This window comes from Amia ocellicauda, chromosome 3, assembly GCF_036373705.1.
Source record: "Amia ocellicauda isolate fAmiCal2 chromosome 3, fAmiCal2.hap1, whole genome shotgun sequence".
Lineage (NCBI taxonomy): Eukaryota > Metazoa > Chordata > Actinopteri > Amiiformes > Amiidae > Amia > Amia ocellicauda.
In genome coordinates, this window is record NC_089852.1 from 9,043,182 (window position 1) to 9,066,643 (window position 23,462).

At 35.6% G+C, this 23,462-nt stretch overlaps 1 protein-coding gene across 1 annotated transcript in view; it reads right to left on the reverse strand.

Annotated features, from left to right (window-relative positions):
- Positions 1–6,173: 6,173 nt before the first annotated feature.
- cntn3b (contactin 3b) overlaps positions 6,174–23,462 on the reverse strand; it is a 65,341-nt gene continuing 48,052 nt past the window's right edge. The window contains exons 14-22 of the mRNA XM_066698055.1: positions 22,018–22,176; positions 20,984–21,133; positions 20,488–20,558; positions 18,912–19,146; positions 15,454–15,569; positions 13,199–13,385; positions 12,770–12,882; positions 11,952–12,117; positions 6,174–7,485 (exon numbers count right to left, since the gene is read on the reverse strand). Of these exons, the coding sequence (XP_066554152.1) occupies positions 7,388–7,485; positions 11,952–12,117; positions 12,770–12,882; positions 13,199–13,385; positions 15,454–15,569; positions 18,912–19,146; positions 20,488–20,558; positions 20,984–21,133; positions 22,018–22,176 (1,295 nt within the window). The 3' untranslated portion in view covers positions 6,174–7,387. The remainder of the gene's footprint in view (positions 7,486–11,951; positions 12,118–12,769; positions 12,883–13,198; positions 13,386–15,453; positions 15,570–18,911; positions 19,147–20,487; positions 20,559–20,983; positions 21,134–22,017; positions 22,177–23,462) is intronic.

Genomic DNA, 23,462 nt, shown 5'->3' on the forward strand with positions numbered 1-23,462 from the left:
AAATTCAGAAATATGTGCATCATATAATTGCCTGCAATGGGTATTTGGAAAAAAAACCACAGTGTAGTGTAGAGAGCATATTTTTTGGAGTATAATATAATTAAAGAGTACACTTTACCTCTGCATTTTCCTAATCAATCAGTTATTTTCACAAACAGCCATTATTTCTTAGGACCTTTTGTGTCTAAGGTAGTTAGTTATTCAGATTAAACTTTACTCATTACAACAATATCAGTTTGGTTCCTAATGGCCTAAGATTTGGTCCTAGTTTATTCTCTCCACAAATGTGATTTGTCTGATGCCTTATGCTCCAATGTTATTTTCCTTCAATGTTCAGAGAATAACTATTATGAAGGCAAAAAACAATAAAAGTTTATATTGTATTGCATTGTAGATCAAACTTAAATCATTAAACGTTTAACTGATTACAATGCATCAAGGAATGTAAACAGCAGGTCGAGTGAGTGCTGCCTTAATTCCTAAATGTCATATAGCTGCTGTATTCAACTACAAACCAACTGAGTAAAAAAAACAAAAAAACTTCATACTGCTATATTGATTACTTTCCTGAGTTTAGTAGAATAACACATTTCCTGTCTCTATATACAAAGAAGTAGCAAAAGCATGTTCTATGTATATTTCAATGCTTTATGGGGAGATTATCTGAATCATATTAAAAGTAAGCTGTTATTTAAGATAAATATGCAATTAAATATTATGATACTGATTTTGTGTGTGTCATCAGCAAACATGACAGGTATATTCATATATCTGAATTAATTAAAATAATAAAAATAATTGAATGTTTATAGAAAATATTGACAGCTCCAGCAATTCAAGCCCTGTAGTATTCCCCTTGAGGACAGAGATTCTTTTTTAATGGAAAAGTGATTACCTGAAGCCGCAAGTGCTTTGTTCTACAAACTGCCATGGTAAACTGTAATCCAATTTGGATCCCAAAGACTAAAAAGTCTTTCTCACCATTGATGTGTGAATCCCATGAGACGGGCTTCAAGAAGACTTATTGAACTTTGCAATCCTTGTATTAGATTACATAAGGAAACTGCCTTAAACCCAATTCAGAATCTGCCTTTTTTACCCCTGGATTTAAAACATTGATGAAATATATAATGTACCACTTACATATCCATAATTCTATCAAATATTCTGAAATTATGCCCAGCAGTCAAATTGATTTACAATACAAATGTAGGCTGTGAAGTCTTACTGGAGGAATATGAGAAGGCAGAAATGGGTTGCATAAGGCAATTTCAAATGTAATGTTGACAAGTTATCAGGGAAATCCTGTTATGACTTTTCCTCATACATATACTTGTTCCAGTTAAATGATTACTAATACGAAGGTGGAAATCTGTCCCTCCTGAATACTGCAAAGTCCTTCCCCTCTAATGACACCATGGCTTCGTTGAATCTGTAACTACAGCTTAATCAGGTGTTAAACAAGACATAAGGGCTAAATTCCTTTTTTTATAAGGTATTTGATTCTATATTTGGTGTCTTATACCTACAACATGTAAGAAGTCTTATCATAACATGAAGGTAGTGGAAATATATCGGTGTCTGTATAGCTTACATTAAAAACACCAGTGTATTACAAATGTCATACAAGTTAATTATTATAATTCTAAGCATGGCAGTGCAGTTTTATTAAAAGACGCTCAAATCAAGACCCATCTGATAATTTATATAACACATAAAAGATGTAAACAAAAGGAATGCTGCTGTAAACATTTTATTAAGTTACATTATTATAAAACTTTACACAAATGCACCAAACAATGTTATACATGCACAACTTTAGTATACAAGACAAATCCATTACTTTTCAATATGAAATCAACATTTGAAAGAACTATCTCACAGAGATAGAGAAAACACTGAATTAATACAGCAGTATTAAAAATTAAAGGCCAAGTGTTGAAAAAACTAACAAATTCAAATTGATTACACATACAAAATACAATCTCTTCACTTCTTTGGGGGGTAATATCTCAAAGTAACAGACAGGATTGATTTCTCATGTGTGTCTGTGTTACACACATGAATGATTTTTGCTCAACACCGAAGAAATATGTCTAGATATCATATATTTCAGATTAATTTTAAAATAGATTTATTTTTACTTGGGATCATTTCATATTTTCATCATGGGTTGCAAGCAGCCCCAAGGCTTTCTGGCTAAGTATTAAAGCAACATGTATTTCCTTAAATGGTCTGGATGATTTTGCCCATACGTTTAATATTGTATCATATTCTTCTACTTCTTGTGATTATTATTTGATTATTCTGACAATACAGAAAACCTCTCTTGCACTTTAAGTGTAATCATACTCCAATTAGGAGTTAACTGGTTTTAGGAGACCCTTTTGCTCTCTCTCTGTATGTCTATACATTAATCTCTCTCTATATGTGTGAATGTATTCAAAAGTTTGTAGTCAAAGGTTTACATTTGTAAAGACCTCAGTTGACTGAACTAAGAAATGGGGTGTAATCCTTGGCCTGCCACTCCATAGACATCAACAGAATACCAGTTCAACTACACAATTCATCAATAAGTATAGTGTGATAGCAGTTTTGATTAAACTCAACGAATCAACTAACATTTTTAAACGAAGGGTGTGAATACTTCTAAGACTATACAAATACATACATAGTTACCTACTTGTACACATACACATGCATATGTGTAGTAAACAGACGATTCAAGATGTGTTTGGGTAATGCTTATAACAACAACAAAAAAACAGACAAAAAAAATAAAACTGGGAGCTGGACGTGCTTATCACCAATATGCACCTACAAGAACTGCTCTGTTATGGCACCAGTAGCTATTTGTTAGATTTTGTCACCCCTTTATGACAACACTTGACCTTTAAAGAAAACTGGAAGGAAAATATGCAACTTTCCATCCTATAGGTGGATCTGTAATGTTTATAATATCCAAAACAGAAAACAATAGTTGCTAATCCAAAAAATAATGATGAATTATTATTATTATTATTATTATTATTATTTAAAAAAATGCTATTACTGATGTTGCTGTACCCTTCTACTTTGCCATCCTATAAACTGATAAGACTTGGGCTGACACTAGATCAGATCTTTGACCCACCCACCAGTCACAAAAACAATTCCCATACAATAGGATTGCTTTTATTTTGATTGCGGACTCCTTCTACTAAAAGCAAAAGCAGTAAGTAGAGGGTTTTTAATTTGTGGGTGGATTAGATTTGTGATTTGGTCTAAGCTTTAGTGATTTCCAATTTGTTATGACATGCTGTTGGAAAGAAAAACTGAAAGAAAAAAAAGACAGAGAAGAAGAGAAAGGATACATCAAACCTAGTGCCACAGCTGAACAAATACCAACAACAAGAATGCTGGCATCAGTCAATCTGCTGTCTAAACTGTGGCAGCGGCAATAATAGGAGAGAAAATCAATATCCCATTGACATCACTGCAGTAGAATTTAATCAGAGAACACAGGCCTTTATGAAATCACTGAATGTGGAGATAGGACAACCTAATGGTAACTGCTAAGGACTTTAAGCAGACTCATGGGCCTAAACACCTGTTCCAGAGGCTGAACAGCAGCTGAAAAGGGATTCGGTGTTACCTTGGATCATTTCCTTGTGTTTTCATTCGACTTTGAAATGCAATGTAGTGGACCATAGAAAGTGTACCAATCACGAATTTGTACAAGACATGACAGTCCTTTGTTAAATGAAGGCACAACCCTATGGTAATCCTGCAGTATGGTACTTTTGTACGTTTTACATAACAGGTAATATTCTCCTGATTTTAGGATATTCCAGCCCATTTCGGACAGATGTGACATGGAGTAAAAAACTCCACATATAATGATATTCAAGCTTTATATCAGCAACAATGGCATTGCAAATTTGCTCTGATAGCTCCCATTATGGTTCATACTACATTTATCATACTCGGGTATAATGACAGCCATTATTCCACCAGAGCTACAAGTCGGAAAACCTCTGGCATGCTATAATTTATTTAGATGTCTTAATATCTCCTAAATTATGCCACAGAACAGACCTTACATTTATTATATCGGGACATGCTCTGTATTGAGTATAACTTTTTTGACGTTCCAATCCATCATGGCTATTTGTACAGCTTTCATCTCTTTGTAGCTATAACAGATTTCATGTACTGTTTTATGATTACCAGGTATGTTCCCATTGTCCCATTCTTAATTTCTCTTTTCTATGAAACACACACACATATACAGTATATACATATCCGCAGCAGCAGCCAATATCGGTCCACTGCTGGATGAAGGCCTATATATATGAGAATGTTAAAATGGCAATGGGTCGGACAAACTGCAAGAAGATCAGATCAAAGATGGACAAGGGAAGCTATTGAATGGATAACAAAAGAAGGAAAAGACATGGAAGATGACCACATAGAAGATGGGGAGATTAAATCATAAAAGTTGCATGCATGACATGGCAAAGAGAAGCTGTAGATCGAAGCAAGTGGAAAATCTTTGGGAGGTTTTCACCCAGCAGTGGATTGATATGGGCTGATGGTGATGATATATATAGCTTTAAAGTTGACCATTCCCCTAGAACAAAGTCTCTTTCAATGGTCACATATTCCAGTGTAAGGGGTAACTTTACTATACAGTATCAGTCCATGGGAAATTGCAGAACAGATGCACACTTAAGTCAAGCCGAATACCTAAAATGCATGCTGGTTAGCTAACAGTGTTTAATAGGATAATGAATTCTGGTATACTCTGGGTTTTGGAGGAGAGCTGAACATTATTTTATGTGCAGTGGAATCATCACTGCCAAATAATGTACTATTTGGTGATATTAACGTAAGGAATTATGTGTATGGTTATCCAAATCGCACTCAAAAAGAAAGGGATTTGTAATGTCCCATATCCTGTTTGTGTTGTACTTGGCTCCCCCACCTCCATTAACACACAATCTACATATATAGTAAAGTCAACAATCAGTAAGTAAACAGATCATGAACAACAAGAAGTACCTCTTTGCTTATGACATGTCTCTAATTCTGACATAAGAGGTCTACCTTTATAAAATTGTTGATTCACCTGTAGGAAATGAGACAGACTATAAAATTTAAAGGATCAAATTCAATTTTAACATGGAATTCAAATAACTAATTGGAAAATGTGTCTTTATATTGATTATTAAATGGTTTCTAACCAAGATTCTTGATTGGGATTATAAAATGAATTAAAAATAAGAACAATTCTTCAGGATTATGAATTATCAAATATTTCTCCATCTTGTGTAAAGCTGTTGTGAATATAGAAGACCTAATACAATACAGGATATAATTATTAACATTAACATTAGACAGCATAAATGAATGTGGGACCCATATTATATTTGATTGATTTATAAATCATGTATGATTTATATACATTATAAAGTTACCACATCCATGAACTACACTGGGAATGATATCAGTCAATTTTCATATGGGAATGTATCAAGTTCCATGGCCAATGTTGAATATAATTAATTCAGAGGAATTATTTTTTAATTTTGTTCCACTTATTTATTAAATAAACCACATAACCTGTAAGTGGGCGCTAGCCTTGTAACTGAGTGCAGATTTATTGTTGATCCAATTATTTGATCCAATTATTTAATTTGATCAAATTATTTAAACCTATATATTTTAAACAGTGTTATTTTGTCTTTGTAACTCAGATAGTAGTCAAAAGTTATGTCTACCTTGGACAACAAATGATATTAAATAAATCAAAGGAAGAGTAAAAATGGGATGGAGTCCATTTGGAAGAAATAGTGGGCTGTTGAAAGGAAATCTACCCATTTTCCTGAGAGAAAAGTATTTGATCAATGCATACTACCAGAGAAGGCTAAGTGGAAACATTTTGGGAAGCCTTCATCCAGCAGTGGATCAATTTATAGGTTAATTGTTACGATATATTTTATTTGTTACGGTAAATGTGTGAAAATGGTAAATGTACCATATAGGTGGTAAATTTATAAATTTTCACACATTTACCATACATACATACATACATATATATATATATATATATATATATATATATATATATATATATATATATATATATATATATATATGATCAAATTATAAAATATAATACTATACTGCACTAAAACACTATATCTTATGGTTCTGATAGACACATACCTCAAGAGTCTCCAAACAGTGCTGTACACCAAAGAACAATGATGCAGAAACAATCTATTTATATCCATTGATTGCATTGTTCTTCTGTGCCTGATCCTAGAGATAAATAGCTCCACTGTATGCTATTTGGAAGTTTCTGACCTCATCAAGAAAGAACCAAAATAAAACAAAATAATAGCATTTTCGATCCCTTATTAATTTACAAATTAAGCACATATATTAGTAAAATATAAATTACAATTAAAAATAGCTCAATACAAATATATGAGAACTGTTGCTTCATTCAACAAGTATATCACTAAGTGAGTCAGGAATTATTTGACCAAGTTATGTATCATAAAAAGTGGGAGCTTTGTGTCAATCACTCCAATCTAGTTATAATATTTAGGGGTTGAAATATGCATTAATATGTTTACTTTATCATGTAAATCCTGTAAGACATTTGATTGCAACCCATGCTACTATTCATGAAAACCTTGCATTTATATATTACCCACTGATAATACATACATACATACATACATACATACATACATAAATAGAAAACATTGTTAGCAGCACACACAATAATGATATGTATGTCATGTATATGTAAAACTACTTTGGTATGCAAACGGAATTAAGGCATTTATCTTCTTTAAGCACAAAATGAACTACACACCTGTATTCCTGCATTGATCTATGTATATTTAACAGTTACATCTACCTCACATTTTCAAATTGTTTAATGGCAAGTATGACATACGCAGATAATATTATTTGTAATAAACATGCACACTATTGCAAACCTTTTTTGTTTTGTTTTACAATATGCAATAGCCTTTTATGTCACACTCACTATCAAGCCTTTTAAAAATGTCTTCCAATACATATGTTTAAATATACAAGATACCATCAAGTAGTGGTCTTCAGACCTGGCTCTGCAAAGCTCTGACCCTCAGGTTTCCCAGTCAATGGCTACAGATCACATTCGTTTGGACTAGTTAGTTAGAAGTGGCTTTGCAGTACCAGATTTGGAGACTGCTCCATATTGTGTCCATAATGAGCTGATCAAAGTCTAAAAAGAAATACATGGATAATAATAATAATAATAATAATAATAATAATAATAATAATAATAATGTATGGTGCTTGCAGATAGGAACACAAAGTGAGCTTTTGGATTACCACTGACATATCACAAAGCAAACCGAAACGTAGAAAACACTATTATAAGGATCACGGAGAGTGTGAAGGCATTCAAGGTGGATGCACTGGAGCCCCTAGCACCCATGCCTGCAATGAAACAACAATAATAGGAAAGGGTATCGAGCAAACAGTTTCACACACAATAATAGTCTTTAAAAATAGAGCTTACACTTCTGCCTCAATCTACTTTTTTCCAGTTCATCATAAATCACACAAGACTAATTAAAATACTGTAAATTATAAGGACCATATCACCTATGAAAGTGAATCTACACTGAATAAGGCTCGAAGAGTTGCTACATTAGTACTCTGAGTGGCCACTTTATTAAGAGCACCAACCTAATAGCATATGGTGTCCATTTTAGGACATCCTCACGTATCTGTCATCCTCGAGTCAAATATCAAGTCTCAGTCAATCATCATTGCTCCTCCACAGCCTCAGTACTCCGACATCAGGCATCATGCATCACACATCAGGTCTCCTCACACCTCACTGCTGTTTTTTTTTTCTTTGTTTGTTTGTTTTTATGTTACGAAATCACGCTTCACCAGCTGATCCAATCAAACTTCACTGAAATAAGGAACGGCTCTCAGTGATGCGGTTGTGTCACTGCACTGCACACACTGGTGTGGGAGACCAAGGTTCGAATCTCTCTGTATCTTTGATACAATACATTGTTTTATACATTTCTTAATTAATAGAAACACATCTTTACGGCAATGAAATGTGCTGTGTTTATGTAACAACCATGTGATCTGTTTAAATTACTGTATTGATTATTCCTTTAAATATTCTGAAGAATATGGGATGAAAATCCAAGACTGTATCCTTTAAAGGCAAATAGTAAATGCTCATTTAACAGAAATAATGTTATATGTCAACATAAGTACAGTGGGGGAAACAAATATTTGAACTCCTGCTGATTTTGTACGTTTGCCCACTGACAAAGAAATTATCAATCTATAATTTTAATGGTAGGTGTATTTTAGCAGTGAGAGACAGAATAACAACAAAAAAATCCAGAAAAATGCATTTCAAAAAAGTTATACATTGATTTGCATGTTAATGAGGGAAATAAGTATTTGACCCCTTCGACTTAGTACTTGGTGGCAAAACCCTTGTTGGCAATCACAGAGGTCAGACGTTTCTTGTAGTTGGCCACCAGGTTTGCACACATCTCAGGAGGGATTTTGTCCCACTCCTCTTTGCAGATCCTCTCCAAGTCATTAAGGTTTCGAGGCTGACGTTTGGCAACTCGAACCTTCAGATCCCTCCACAGATTTTCTATGGGATTAAGGTCTGGAGACTGGCTAGGCCACTCCAGGACCTTAATGGGCTTCTTCTTGAGCCACTCCTTTGTTGCCTTGGCTGTGTGTTTTGGGTCATTGTCATGCTGGAATACCCATCCACGACCCATTTTCAATGCCCTGGCTGAGGGAAGGAGGTTCTCACCCAAGATTTGACGGTACATGGCCCCGTCCATCGTCCCTTTGATGCGGTGCAGTTGTCCTGTCCCCTTAGCAGAAAAACACCCCCAAAGCATAATGTTTCCACCTCCATGTTTGACGGTGGGGATGGTGTTCTTGGGGTCATTCCTCCTCCTCCAAACATGGTGAGTTGAGTTGATGCCGAAGAGCTTGATTTTGGTCTCATCTGACCACAACACTTTCACCCAGTTCTCCTCTGAATCATTCAGATGTTCATCGGGAAACTGTACATGTGCTTTCTTGAGCAGGGGGACCTTGCGGGCGCTGCAGGATTTCAGTTCTTCACGGCGTAGTGTGTTACCAATTGTTTTCTTGGTGACTATGGTCCCAGCTGTCTTGAGATCATTAACAAGATCCTCCCATGTAGTTCTGGGCTGATTCCTCACCATTCTCATGATCATTGAAACTCCACGAGGTGAGATCTTGCATGGAGCCCCAGACCGAGGGAGACTGACAGTTATTTTGTGTTTATTCCATTTGCGAATAATCGCACCAACTGTTGTCACCTTCTCACCAAGCTGCTTGGCGATGGTCTTGTAGCCCATTCCAGCCTTGTGTAGGTCTACAATCTTGTCCCTGACATCCTTGGACAGCTCTTTGGTCTTGGCCATGGTGGAGAGTTTGGAATCTGATTGATTGATTGCTTCTGTGGACAGGTGTCTTTTATACAGTTTACGAGCTGAGATTAGGAGCACTCCCTTTAAGAGAGTGCTCCTAATCTCAGCTCGTTACCTGTATAAAAGACACCTGGGAGCCAGAAATCTTGCTGATTGATAGGGGATCAAATACTTATTTCACTCATTAACATGCAAATCAATGTATAACTTTTTTGAAATGCGTTTTTCTGGATTTTTTTGCTGTTATTCTGTCTCTCACTGTTAAAATACACCTACCATTAAAATTATAGACTGATAATTCCTTTGTCAGTGGGCAAACGTACAAAATCAGCAGGGGATCAAATACTTTTTTCCCCCACTGTATACATGTATATCCACCCTCCCCCTCTTTACACTACCTGGCTACATTTTTATTTTATTTTTCTTTGCACAGTTACTATTTGTCTTTAAAAAGATAATCTTGGATTTCCAGTAATTGCTCATGTATCCTAGGAATTTGCATACCTTTACTTTTATGTATTGCTGTATTTTAAATCGAAAGTGTTATTAGTACTGATGGTTAAACTGAAACTTTCCCCCCCCTTCTATTACTAAATGCAACCGGATGATAATTATTTTAAATATAATTTATACTCTGCTTGTTATGTCCAAGTGGCAACCCTATAAATATAAGTATACTGAAAGTAAATAACATGTGTTGGTGTTATTGTGTAAAGAAAAATAAAATAAAAATGCAGCCAGGTAGTGTAAAGGGGGGAGATATACAGGTATACATATGTTGACATATAACGTTATTTCTGTTAAATGAGCAATTACTATTTGTCTTTAAAGGATAGTCTTGGATTTCCATCCCATATTCTTCAAAATAGTCTAAGGAATAATCAATACAGTAATTTAAACAGATCACATGGTTGTTACATAAACAAAGATGCATTTCTATTAATTAAGAAATGTAAAAAACAATGTGTTGTATCAAACATTCCTACAGCGGGATTAGAACCTTGGTCTCCCACACCAGTGTGTGCAGTGCAGTGACACAACCGCATCACTGAGATCTGTTCCTTATTTTAGTCAAGATTGGTGATTCGTGATTTTGTAACATAAAAACAAATAAACAAAGAAAAAAAAAACAGCAGTGAGACGTGATGTGTGATGCCTGAGTAGGAGACGTGATGCGTGATGTGTGATGCCTGATGTGTGATGCCTGAGTAGGAGACGTGATGTCGGAGCAATGAGGCCGAGGAGGAGGAGGCATGAGGAGGAGCGAATACGATTGACTGAGGGAGGGATTAGTAATGATCCTGATACCGGAGATTTGAGTGGGTGATGCTTGATACTTGACTCGAGGACGACTGATGCGTGATGATGTCCTAAAATGGACATTGTAATAGCTAGTTGCCCCCCCTTTTGCTCTCAGAACAGCTTGAATGTGTCAGGGATTGGACTCAGCAAGGTGTCGAAATCGTGCCACAGAGATGCTGGATCATGTTGACTCCATTTCTTCCAATAGTTGTTGCAGATTGGCATGTTACCAGAACCATTCCCAGACAATCCTAGCCTTGTGGATAGAAGGCATGCACCTGATCGGCAGCAATGTTCAGATATCCTGTGTCATTCAAACATTGCTCCACTCCCAGCAAGGTACGCATTGTGTACCATGAAAACACATCCCATACCATCACTATCTTGCATAGTTGAGATATGGCAGGATAAATCCATGGACTTGTGTGTTTTTTCGCCATATCCTGGTCATCCAATTAGCATTAAACAGCAGGAACTGGGATTGATCAGACCAGGCAGTGTTTTTCCAATCCTCCATTGCCCAGTGTTAGTATTCCTTAGCCCACTGCAACCACAGTTTCATATTTTTCACTGACAGGAATGGAACTATGTTAGGTCGTTGGCAACCATACCCCATCCGTGACAATGTATGACAACTTGTGTGTTCTTGCATGCCTCTTTTGGCACCACTGTTGTACGCTGTTCTTTGACTGACTGTAGCCATTCTGTTAATCTGCACAATTCGTGTCAACCTCCATCAGCCTCTTTCATCAATTAGCTGTTTCCGGCCACAGGTCCGCCATTGGCTGGATGTTTTTTGGGTTGTGGACAATTCTCAATACACTCTTGAAACTATTGTGTGTGAAAAACCCAGCAGGTTGCCATTTCTGACATACTCATACTGGTGTTGTACTGAATTGTACTGAGAGAGAATCCCTTGGTACATGCCTACCTGCTTTAAATAGCATCTACCTAATAAAGTGGTCACTCAGTGTATAAATAGACCATTTTGTGATGCTACAGTACTATAAAGTCAATGATAATCTATATATTGACAACAGCTCAGTAGGATTTTCTGCAAGGCCTACTTTTACAATTAATTTACAGAGTGCGAAATTAAGTCATTAAAACCACATTCATTTAAAAATTGAAAAAGGACAGACTTACTTAATTGATGAATTCTAATCTGTTCACTACCTGCTCCTTCCCCTCCTTCACTTAAGGCTTTGACCTGTATGGAATAGTCATCACGTGTAGGAAGGTTCAACTCCACTGTGGTCTTGTTAGTAGTGACAGAATGTACATCATTGTGCCGGTGTCTTCTGCATAATACCTGGAGATCAACACAAATGTACACAGTGCTGACTGAAACATTTCCACTTCATTGCCATATTTCCACAGATTGACAATTCCATGATAAACACACCACACCAGTGTATAACATGATTACCATCACTCTTATCACTTCAAGGCAAAATATGCTACAAGACACTGCAAAGTTCTCTCAGTTTTTAGTTTCATACAAATGTATTTCCATACCGGTAACATAAAAAATGTTTATCATTTCCAAATCACTTTAAAGAGCATGTAAGATCTGCATTTATCATTGATTAAGCCATACTAGAGTTCAGTTTTTTATTTTGCTTTTTCAAAAAACAAAAAGTACCATCATAAGTAATTAATCTACATAAGGTTACAGAAAAGACTAAGATGTGGAAAGTAGTTTGCAAATAGGAAACTGAAGTATTTCCTTGTATAATATGAGGCAGCTACAGACATACGAAACAGATACATTCTCTGAGTATTTTTATTTCTTGGGTAAGTATTGTACAGGTATTTTGAATTTGTGAAATACACTGACTACGTTTGTAGAATGATTCTGCAAACTTGTTCAATGATTGAACTTTTTTTTTTAAATCATATTTTATGAAATATTACCAGATGAGAACTTTAAGCCAGTTTGAAAATATATACCTGTTACTTACTTGATACCCTGTAACTTCAGATTCATTTTCCATCGCTGTCACAGGGTCCCAGTTTAAAGTTAGCTTTGAGCCAATCAAGCTCCACTCAATATTTCCTGGAGGTTGACTGGGTGCTGAATGAAAATAATAAATACATGGAGAGTAAATATCATATTACAGTGCACATTTTCTTTTAATTCACTGGCTTATTAATATAAATCCTTTATTAAAATGTAAGTTAAGATGTTTCAGTAAAAATAAAATAATTTCCCTATGGGCAAACTGCAGGCAAATTGCCCACTTCATACTAAATTAATGATATTGGCAATTTGCCATCAGTCAGGCATTTGATCCAATCCTTTACATACAGAAAAAGTCACAGTCACATGTCTTCTTGTTACATTCTTTTATTTTTAACAACCATATGATATTCTTTTTTAAAACACTTACGTGGTTTTTTAGTGGTGGCATTAATAGAAGCAGAAGATGGTCCAGTTCCTGCAGTATTAAATGCATTCACTGCCAAGTTGTATAAGCTGTTTCCTCTCAAGCCAGTAATATTTACTGACGTCTGATTTCCAGATACCCTCAATTTTCCTATTGAGTCAGGCTTTGTATCGTCTTCCCAGTAAGAAACCTGTTGTTGAAAAATACAAACAAGACAGAGTTGTACAGTGTTTAATGCAAAACATTTATTCTCCCAAGTTTTAAAATATAGCAATCTTGTAATCCACATTTGATTGATAAAGTGTTCATTTCATACAAAGTGAAAGTCTTTGCCTTTTATTAAATTAGCAACCTCTCACGTCAGATTTAAATATTGTTATATAGGCACTTAGGCTTGGGAATGATTAGAGTAAGAGGAACAGAGAGCTGTGTCAAAGGAACCATTTCAGTACTAATACATTATATATATATATATATATATACATACATACACAGTACTGTGCAAAGGTTTTAGGCAGGTGTGACGAAATGTTGTAAAGTAAGAATGCTTTCAAAAATAGATGTTAATAGTTTATATTTATCAATTAACACATAGCAAAGTGAGTGAACAGAAGAAAAATGTACATTAAATCAATATTTGGTGTGACCACCCTTTGCATCAATTCTTCTAGGTACACTTGCACAGTTTTTGAAGGAACTAGGCAGGTAGGATGGCCCAAACATCTTGGAGAACTAACCACAGTTCTTCTGTGGATTTAGGCCAAATATTTCAAATTTTGACTCATCAGTCAAGAGCACCTGCTGCCATTTTTCTGCACCCCAGTTCCTGTGTTTTCATGCATAGTTGAGTCGCTTGGCCTTGTTGCCACGTCGGAGGTATGGCTTTTTGGCTGCAAGTCTTCCATGAAGGCCACTTCTGATGGCACTGCTGGACATCTTACGATCGCGAAGGGAAGTAAGCATGATGTGTCTTTCATCTGCTGCAGTAAGTTTCCTTGGCCGACTACTGCATCTACGGTCCCCAACGTTGCCCGTTTCTTTGTTTTTCTTCACTGGAAACCCCTGTCTGCCTTGAAATGTCTGCCTGGGAGAGACCTTGCTGATGCAGTATAACTACCTTGTGTCTTGTTTGCTGTGCTCAGTCTTGCCATGGTGTATGACTTTTGACAGTAAACTGTCTTCAGCAACCTCACCTTGTTTGCTGAGTTTGGATGTTCCTCACACAGTTTTATTCCTCCTACACAGCTGTTTCTGTTTCAGTTAATGATTGTGTTTCAACCTACATATTGAATTGATGATCATTAGTACCTAATATAATTGTTTAATCATACACGTGATTATATGCCTACGAAATCCCTGACTTTGTGCAAGTGTACCTAGAAGAACTGATGCTGTTTTGAAGGCAAATGGTGGCTACACCAAATATTGATTTGATGTAGATTTTTTTTCTGTTCACTCACTTTGCATTTAGTTAATTGATAAATATAATCTATTAACATTTCTATTTTTGAAAGCATTCTTACTTTATAGCATTTTTTCACACCTGCCAAAAACTTTTGCACAGTACTGTGTATATATATATATATATATATATATATATATATATATATATATATATATATATATATATATAACTATTCATACAAAAAAATGCAGTTGGCTTAGAAGCCCAAAATAAAAAATAACAATACATAAAATTTATAGAAATGGAAAAGTAAAGACTAGAGAACAAACATTCTATTCCAAATCACAAATAGAAACAAAATCACATAATGTGCTACAAATCTATTATTGATCTTAATGGCAATAAACAGCAAATGAAACTGATATCTTCAGCCTGTCAATATAGAGTGGCAGTTGTTTATTCTCTTGATAATCTAGCTGGGCTTTCATCCCAGTACAGCACAGTTTTTTCTTCTTCTCCCAGATAACTTACAATGGCATTATAGCACTAGTCATTCAGTATAGTATTGCTGGTACTACAGCAAGATAAGATTTCTGTACTTTGGGGCAAAGGTGAATGAAATGGAAACAACATTTGGTGAAATTGCAATGCACTTCACATTGCAAAAGGATAAAAGTAGTTTTATTACAAATGAAAAAATAAATTAAAAGAAAGACATTTAAAGCTGTATTCCTTCATTGTTTTTTCTTCTTCTAATGGGACCATTATGTACACTGTAGGTAAGAATAATAATTGAAAATGTGTTACAGAAGAAAAAGTCTCGATAGTCATCACAATGACAAAGATAATATACCTCATATCCAAGGACCCTTCCAGAAGTCATCTTAGAAAAAAGGGCCTGCCAGGAAACTTCAATTTGTGAAGCAGAAATACTTCGAGCTGAAACTCTCTCTGGTGCAATACTGGGTTCTAGGCACACAAGACAGATTAAACATATCATGTCATTGTGTTCAACAGTATTCGGTAGACAAACATATTTCATATGAGAATCAGAAGACGTGAAACAAAAGGGGCTTCAGTTGCTCCAGCCCCTGCATTTTATAGACATTATACACTCACCTAAAGGATTATTAGGAACACCATACTAATACTGTGTTTGACCCCCTTTCGCCTTCAGAACTGCCTTAATTCTACGTGGCATTGATTCACCAAGGCGCTGAAAGCATTCTTTAGAAATGTTGGCCCATATTGATAGGATAGCATCTTGCAGTTGATGGAGATTTGTGGGATGCACATCCAGGGCACGAAGCTCCCGTTCCACCACATCCCAAAGATGCTCTATTGGGTTGAGATCTGGTGACTGTAGGGGCCAGTTTAGTACAGTGAACTCATTGTCATGTTCAAGAAACCAATTTGAAATGATTCGACCTTTGTGACATGGTGCATTATCCTGCTGGAAGTAGCCATCAGAGGATGGGTACATGGTGGTCATAAAGGGATGGACATGGTCAGAAACAATGCTCAGGTAGGCCGTGGCATTTAAACGATGCCCAATTGGCACTAAGGGGCCTAAAGTGTGCCAAGAAAACATCCCCCACACCATTACACCACCACCACCAGCCTGCACAGTGGTAACAAGGCATGATGGATCCATGTTCTCATTCTGTTTACGCCAAATTCTGACTCTACCATCTGAATGTCTCAACAGAAATCGAGACTCATCAGACCAGGCAACATTTTTCCAGTCTTCAACTGTCCAATTTTGGTGAGCTTGTGCAAATTGTAGCCTCTTTTTCCTATTTGTAGTGGAGATGAGTGGTACCCGGTGGGGTCTTCTGCTGTTGTAGCCCATCCGCCTCAAGGTTGTACGTGTTGTGGCTTCACAAATGCTTTACTGCATACCTCGGTTGTAACGAGTGGTTATTTCAGTCAAAGTTGCTCTTCTATCAGCTTGAATCAGTCGGCCCATTCTCCTCTGACCTCTAGCATCAACAAGGCATTTTCGCCCACAGGACTGCCGCATACTGGATGTTTTTCCCTTTTCACACCATTCTTTGTAAACCCTAGAAATGTTTGTGCATGAAAATCCCAGTAACTGAGCAGATTGTGAAATACTCAGACCGGCGCGTCTGGCACCAACAACCATGCCACGCTCAAAATTGCTTAAATCACCTTTCTTTCCCATTCAGACATTCAGTTTGGAGTTCAGGAGATTGTCTTGACCAGGACCACACCCCTAAATGCATTGAAGCAACTGCCATGTGATTGGTTGGTTAGATAATTGCATTAATGAGAAATTGAACAGGTGTTCCTAATAATCCTTTAGGTGAGTGTATATATACCATAAAACTTCCAATATTCGCCAGGTCTCAACTAACAGCTGGTCTGCAATAGTCACCGGGTTGATTTGCATAATCATGTAAACAAAAGCCGGTCTCTAAACGCTGGGTTACGCATCTTTCTTGATTTCAGTAAATATATATACCATATATTAATTAAAAAAAACACCATCACATGTATTTCTCACTTTAACTATATATATGTATATATTCCTTCATATACATATACATATACATATATATATATATATATATATATATATATATATATATATATATACATACATACATATATAGCTGTATATTTGCATTGCTGTTAATTGTAGTGATTGTCACCACTGTAGGGATTGTCAACTGTCAATTGCGACATAAACAATAGATTTAGTATAGCAATAGATTAAGTATAATGAAGTATAATGTTGATGGTTTGGTTTACAGTATATCAAATCTAAAACTGCAAGAATTACCAATATCTTGTTTTCAATCCAGTGTATAGTTCACCACAGTTCACCAAATTATTAAAAAATAATAACAATAAAACACATTTTTAAAAGCCTGGGCTGTTAGCCTACTTCTACAATGAAGCAATGTTTCTCTTCTTACCCTGCATAAGTCCGCAATGTCCTTTAATTTATGAATGTTTAATACAAATGCAGGTCTCCTACCATCGCTGGTCTGCAATTGACGCCAGGGCTTCTTGTAGTTATTGGGAATAAACGCTGGGGGCGTTTAATTGAAGTTTTCCGGTATATATATATATATATATATATATATATATATATATATATATATATATATATATATATCACTGTTTCTTTTTGAGCATTTTCAGTGACCATGCAGCAGTACATTGTATTTGAATGTACCAAATGCTGTTTTTAACAAGCTACGATGTCACAATGTACATACAGTCAAATACACACATGCGAGTCAGAGAGCTATAATCAGCAGCATGAGTGCTGAGGAACTGGGACATGGCATCACGTTATCAGGGTTCTCCTGAGACTGACCTTGCATCAGCAAAATCAAAGGATTTCACTGCTGCTAAACTAAATACAAAAAAAAATTAAACCCATTGATGGGCAGTTGAGTTGTGTTTTGTAGTATGACAGGGCGTGATTGTATAGCACTATAACCGAAAGACAAGTAAAATTGCACGATTTTGCTGCGTAATATAATAAGATTAGCACTGGCAAGCAGCTTAGGCAACATGATTGACTTTTTAAAACAATTTAATTTTAAAGTGCCTTGCCAAAACTGTAAAAGGTGCATAGACACAGTGTATATAGGTGCAGGTTAACAAAAGCAAAACATGAACTGAAAATAAAGAAGACTGCACATCTGTATGCACTTCAAAAAAAGTATTTATTCACCACAAATCAAGAATTTTTTCCTTGTAATGATCATTGCTGGCATCCTGAGAAGTTATAGTCATGGTTACTAATGATACTCTTGATTTATTTCTATGTTTGTGGGAGAAATAACCTAAAATTGAGTAAAACTGGGCACAATTTTGTTTTGCACATTTGATTTGCCACATCTTAGATCATTTTTATTGCCAGGCAGTCCTGATCGTATGGTAGCCATTTCTATTTTTATTTTATGGCATAACAAAAGATAACCCAAGCATATGCCATTGTAGGAACAATATAACTTATGTACGTTTTATCCTAGGCCAATGACTTTCTTCCACGACCACTTTAATTAATGCTCCAGGGGCCCTTAAAAAAAACATGCTTGTTTAACTAATGAAATTAACATCTGAAGTTAGCCAAGTTGTACATACAGACCTCTGCCACAATTAATAAAGCACCTCAAAGCATGGTGAATACCAAGTACTTACTAACTATCTTGCAACTGGTCCTGCAAAATGCAGCAGGTCAAGCTACATCCTATTGCATTTTATGCTCCATATTGGATTGCTATAGCTTTCCATATGATTTTCCATGAGTTCACTTTATATTTCCTTTACCTTCTTCTGCGGAAAATACAGTTGTTATTGAGCTGAAAGGTCCCTCTCCTTTATTATTGTATGCTCCAACCTTAACGTCAAAAGGAGAAAATGGCAAAATGCTGTCGTTCCGAAAGACATATCTCACAACTCCTGGTGTGGATATAACCGCTCGTGTCCAAGTTACTGTGCCAATAGGTCGAAATGCAATGATATATCCAAAGCCTTCACCATTTTGCAGTTCTTCTGGGACAGGCTATGAGCAAAACACAAAACTATAGTGATATTAAAACAAATACAAACAAAGAAATTGGATTTCTTCCTTCATATTTTCATATACAGTAAGTATTACAAAGATTTGCATGAAAATAAAATGAATACCGTATTCGTCCTAATAGATTTTATTTCATATTTCAGATTTTCTTCCCCCCAATGATATCCAATTTTGTTTAATTTTTCTTTTTTTTTTGGGTGCATGACCCAAGGTTATTGTTGCTCATGTAATGTGAACAGATTAAAGTAATGAATAAACACAATGTATTTGCTAAAATAATTTTTACTTGAAATAAACAGGACTACTTAATCACTGACTATGTCACCCACTGCATCAGAACTATCAATTCATGAACTACATATATTTGCACATTCAATGGACTAGAAAAAAAAGGCACTCTGACTAACACTAACATATATAACATAAAATAGTACCTGTTCGCCAATTTCTGGTTCCAGGCTGTTTTTTAAATGTGATATCCTCTTACGCAAGAAATAATCTCAAATGTGGTGCCATTGTCAGATATTCCGGTATAACAAGGTCAAGGATGAATGCACATGTGTCAAAATTTAGTGATTGGTAAAACAGACTAATATTGTCATAATGTTCAAACGACGAAATATACAGTAGTGTGCCAACATCATGATTTTGTGGGTAAAAATGCAAATTTGGGGATTTTGTACTTAATAGAGGATCATTCAATGGGTTTAGTCTATTAGGATGAATACGTTATATGTTTCGCATTACATTAATACATCAATTTGCATTTAATTAACACCAGAATCTCCTGTATATCACATAGTAATTTCTGCTGATATATATATATATATATATACAGCTCTGGAAAAAATTAAGAGACCACTGCAATTTTTTCTTAAATCAGCATCTCCACATGTATGGCAGCCATTCCATTCCATTCATATTTTTATTTGGAATCCGGGAGAGATGTTGTAGTTTATAGAATAAAATTTAAATGTTCATTTTACCCAAACACATACCTATAAATATTAAAACCAGAGAAACTGATAATTTTGCAGTGGTCTCAATTTTTTTCAGAGCTGCATATATAGGTATATTAAATACATTAAATGTTGAGGCACTGACTGAGAAAGTTGTAAGTTTTGTATAGGCACTGTGTGTATGTATATATATGAAACATTTGGTAATCTTGAGCTAAATCACACTTCCAGGAAGTTACTGCTCCCCAAGGGTTGGAGTGTGATGTGTGGAGTGACTTTGACAGGAATAATACAATTCTAAGCAATTAAGCAATTTCCATTTCCCAGTATTAGATAGAACAGAAAAAAGTGATAGATCACTTACCTCCCATGTAATTACTAATTCTGACTTGATGCCACCACCACCACCAACATCAGTAGGAGCTGTGTCAGGAACTATGTAAAAAACAATTACATGTAAACTATGATTCGATCATTAATACAATCTAAATTGAATGCCATATTTAATTGAACAACTCCTTACAGTTCCTCCTTGTCTTCTTGTGCCATTTTGATAATTTCAAATAGCCTTAGGCATTCCCTAGAACGTTTTATTTCGTATTGGATTTTTACTATTGGAAGGAGCATTAGCAGCTTACCAGAAGAGTATACAATTGTCACTGTTTGATAATGACAACTCCTTTTCAGGAAATATGAAGTTCTGTTTCCTCTCTATCTCCATATATTTACAATATGAAAAATCATAAAACCTTGGTTGTCATCTCCACAGTTAGTAAAGAATCATGACATATTTAATGAGAGAGATAACCACTTTTAAGTATTCATAAAACGTGTATAATCATAAAAACAATTATATTTACCTGAATCTTCTGTTCTAGTCTTGATGGATGATGGACTAGGTTCCCCAACTCCAACACTGTTACATGCCACAACACGGAATTCATACTCCACCCAAGCATTTAAATCCACTACTGTAGCTGTTAATGTATTACCCTCAATGATTTCAGGGACTGGGAAAAAACAGATTAGAACACTTGGACTTCAGTATATTTATATACAGTATCTATTACCTCAGTTGAATTGGCTATATCTGTACAAGGAATAGGCACAGCATGGAAAGCAGCCCAAACCTTTTTGGTTTAACCCCTGGGAATCTTTTAGATAATATGAATTTAATGTACTCTTAAACTGAAGAAATTAAGCTTCAGTCAAAACTAGGTAAATCAACAATCAACAAGACTCCACAACCATGAACTAACCTGAAATCGTAGTGGTTATATTTATAAGTAAATGAAGAAAGAAACAGCAGACAATAAACAAAGTCACCACAGTGTGCTGATGTGTAGTTCTCTATTACAAAGGGGGCAAAGTTTGATTTAATCCCAGCCATAATTAATACCTAAATGTCGAAGACATTACTGTCATTGTTGGACCCGATGCTTGTTGATTATTGAAGCAGCATTGGCAATTAAAAAAACACTCTGATAAATGGTTGGAAAAGTGAACAGCTGATTGAAACAACTTGTTTTCTGTGCAATTCGACTTTTGCCATAGTTTTAGTAAAGAATGTTAAGAATGGATGGATTAATTAATTTCAGATTAAAGTCAAAATTGTAAAATACTTCCCGCCTCAAATTGTTCTTAGCCATATGGTCACCTTAGGTATTTAACATTGATAATATCTTGCTACATGACTTAATTGAAAACTCATCACATGCCACTGATACACTATACATATTTTCCATTGAAGCACAAAAATTATCCTCTTCATTAATATATAATTGACATTTCCATTTTACCACCACAAAAATACTGTCATTCAAACTCCATTTATAGGGTGTTGGTTTAGGATCTGACATAAATGAACCAAACAACATTTTTCACTGAGGTTTACCCGTTTCCACGGCCTGCCATCCCACAGTAAATGGTGTTCTTCCTTGAATGATGTAGCTAGTAATAGGGCTTCCATTATCTTTGCCTGGCCTCCAAGACAGCTGAGCAGTGCTATCTGTGATTTCTTCCACTGTTACTGCTTCTGGAGGGCCCGGGGGACCTGACTCAATCAAAAAATTACAAAGTTAGTTGTAATATTCCATCACCCCCCTATTCGTGAACTTTTTCAGATAATATACAATATACAATATATATATATATATATATATATATATATATATAGTTATAACAAGGTCATATTATCCCCTGGCCTTTTGCAAGAGAATAACAATAGTTTCTTTTTTTTTTTTTGCTTTGCTTTTTACAAATACTGTAAAAATTAGCTAAAAACAGCTTTTCCTATACTGCTCAAGATTCATAGGATTCTTATATGTGGTGTAATGCTATGACTATATTGTTTCTGAATATATATGTATTGTAACAGTTTGCATTTGATTTCAGGTGGATTTAACACACTCTCATTGGAAACATTTAGAAAACAACAACATTTTGTTACTACTCTGGTATAAAGTTCATGTTAATAAATGATGTCTCATAACTTGAAATCGAAAATCCTACATTAAGTGCTACTCTCATTACTCAAAACTTCTGTTTCTGTGGCCTGATAAACTTTCTTATTTAATGTAACATCCAACCAACATTATATTTCATGCTTTTAATATCTATCCACCTTGTGATCTGCCTCCCAACAGCTATAATGCCACCTAAGCATCTGCTGCACACATTTAGTTTGACTCAGTAAGTATAATTGAAAGGTATTCATCATTCTTAAACTTGTTAGCTTCATGTGATAAGCAGGTTTGATAAGGTAGTCTCGTTAACACAAATTGAACATGCAATCTGGGTGCCAATTTCTGCATCAATTCATTATAATCGTCAATTATAATTTGCTCATATTGCTTAGAGGGAATTACCGAGGTTTTAAACAATCAGAAAGATGTAGATCTGCATTCATATCTCCCTGAACACAACAAACCCATTAGAATTCAGTTGAAAATGGGCAACGTCCCACTGAAGCAACTAAAACCCAAATAATCTAGGAACATCTTGATTAGGGGCAGGATTAAATAAAAAATGTTCGCAAAGTGCAAATACGAAAAGTTGCGGAAGAATCGCAGGAGGGAATCTCACAGCTCAGCTGCTCCCTGAATTAAATCTAAAATATGACGAGCTGAGAACAGGGAGGACACGTGTTTTGCTGGCGTGGCTTCCGGGATGGGCGGGCAGCGTGAGAGGCAACACGGGCCAATCACAGTGTCTGAAACTGGAGCGACAGCGGAGCCAATCACAGTGTCTGAAACTGGAGCGACAGCGGAGCCAATCACAGTGTCTGAAACTGGAGCGACAGCGGAGCCAATCACAGTGTCTGAAACTGGAGCGACAGCG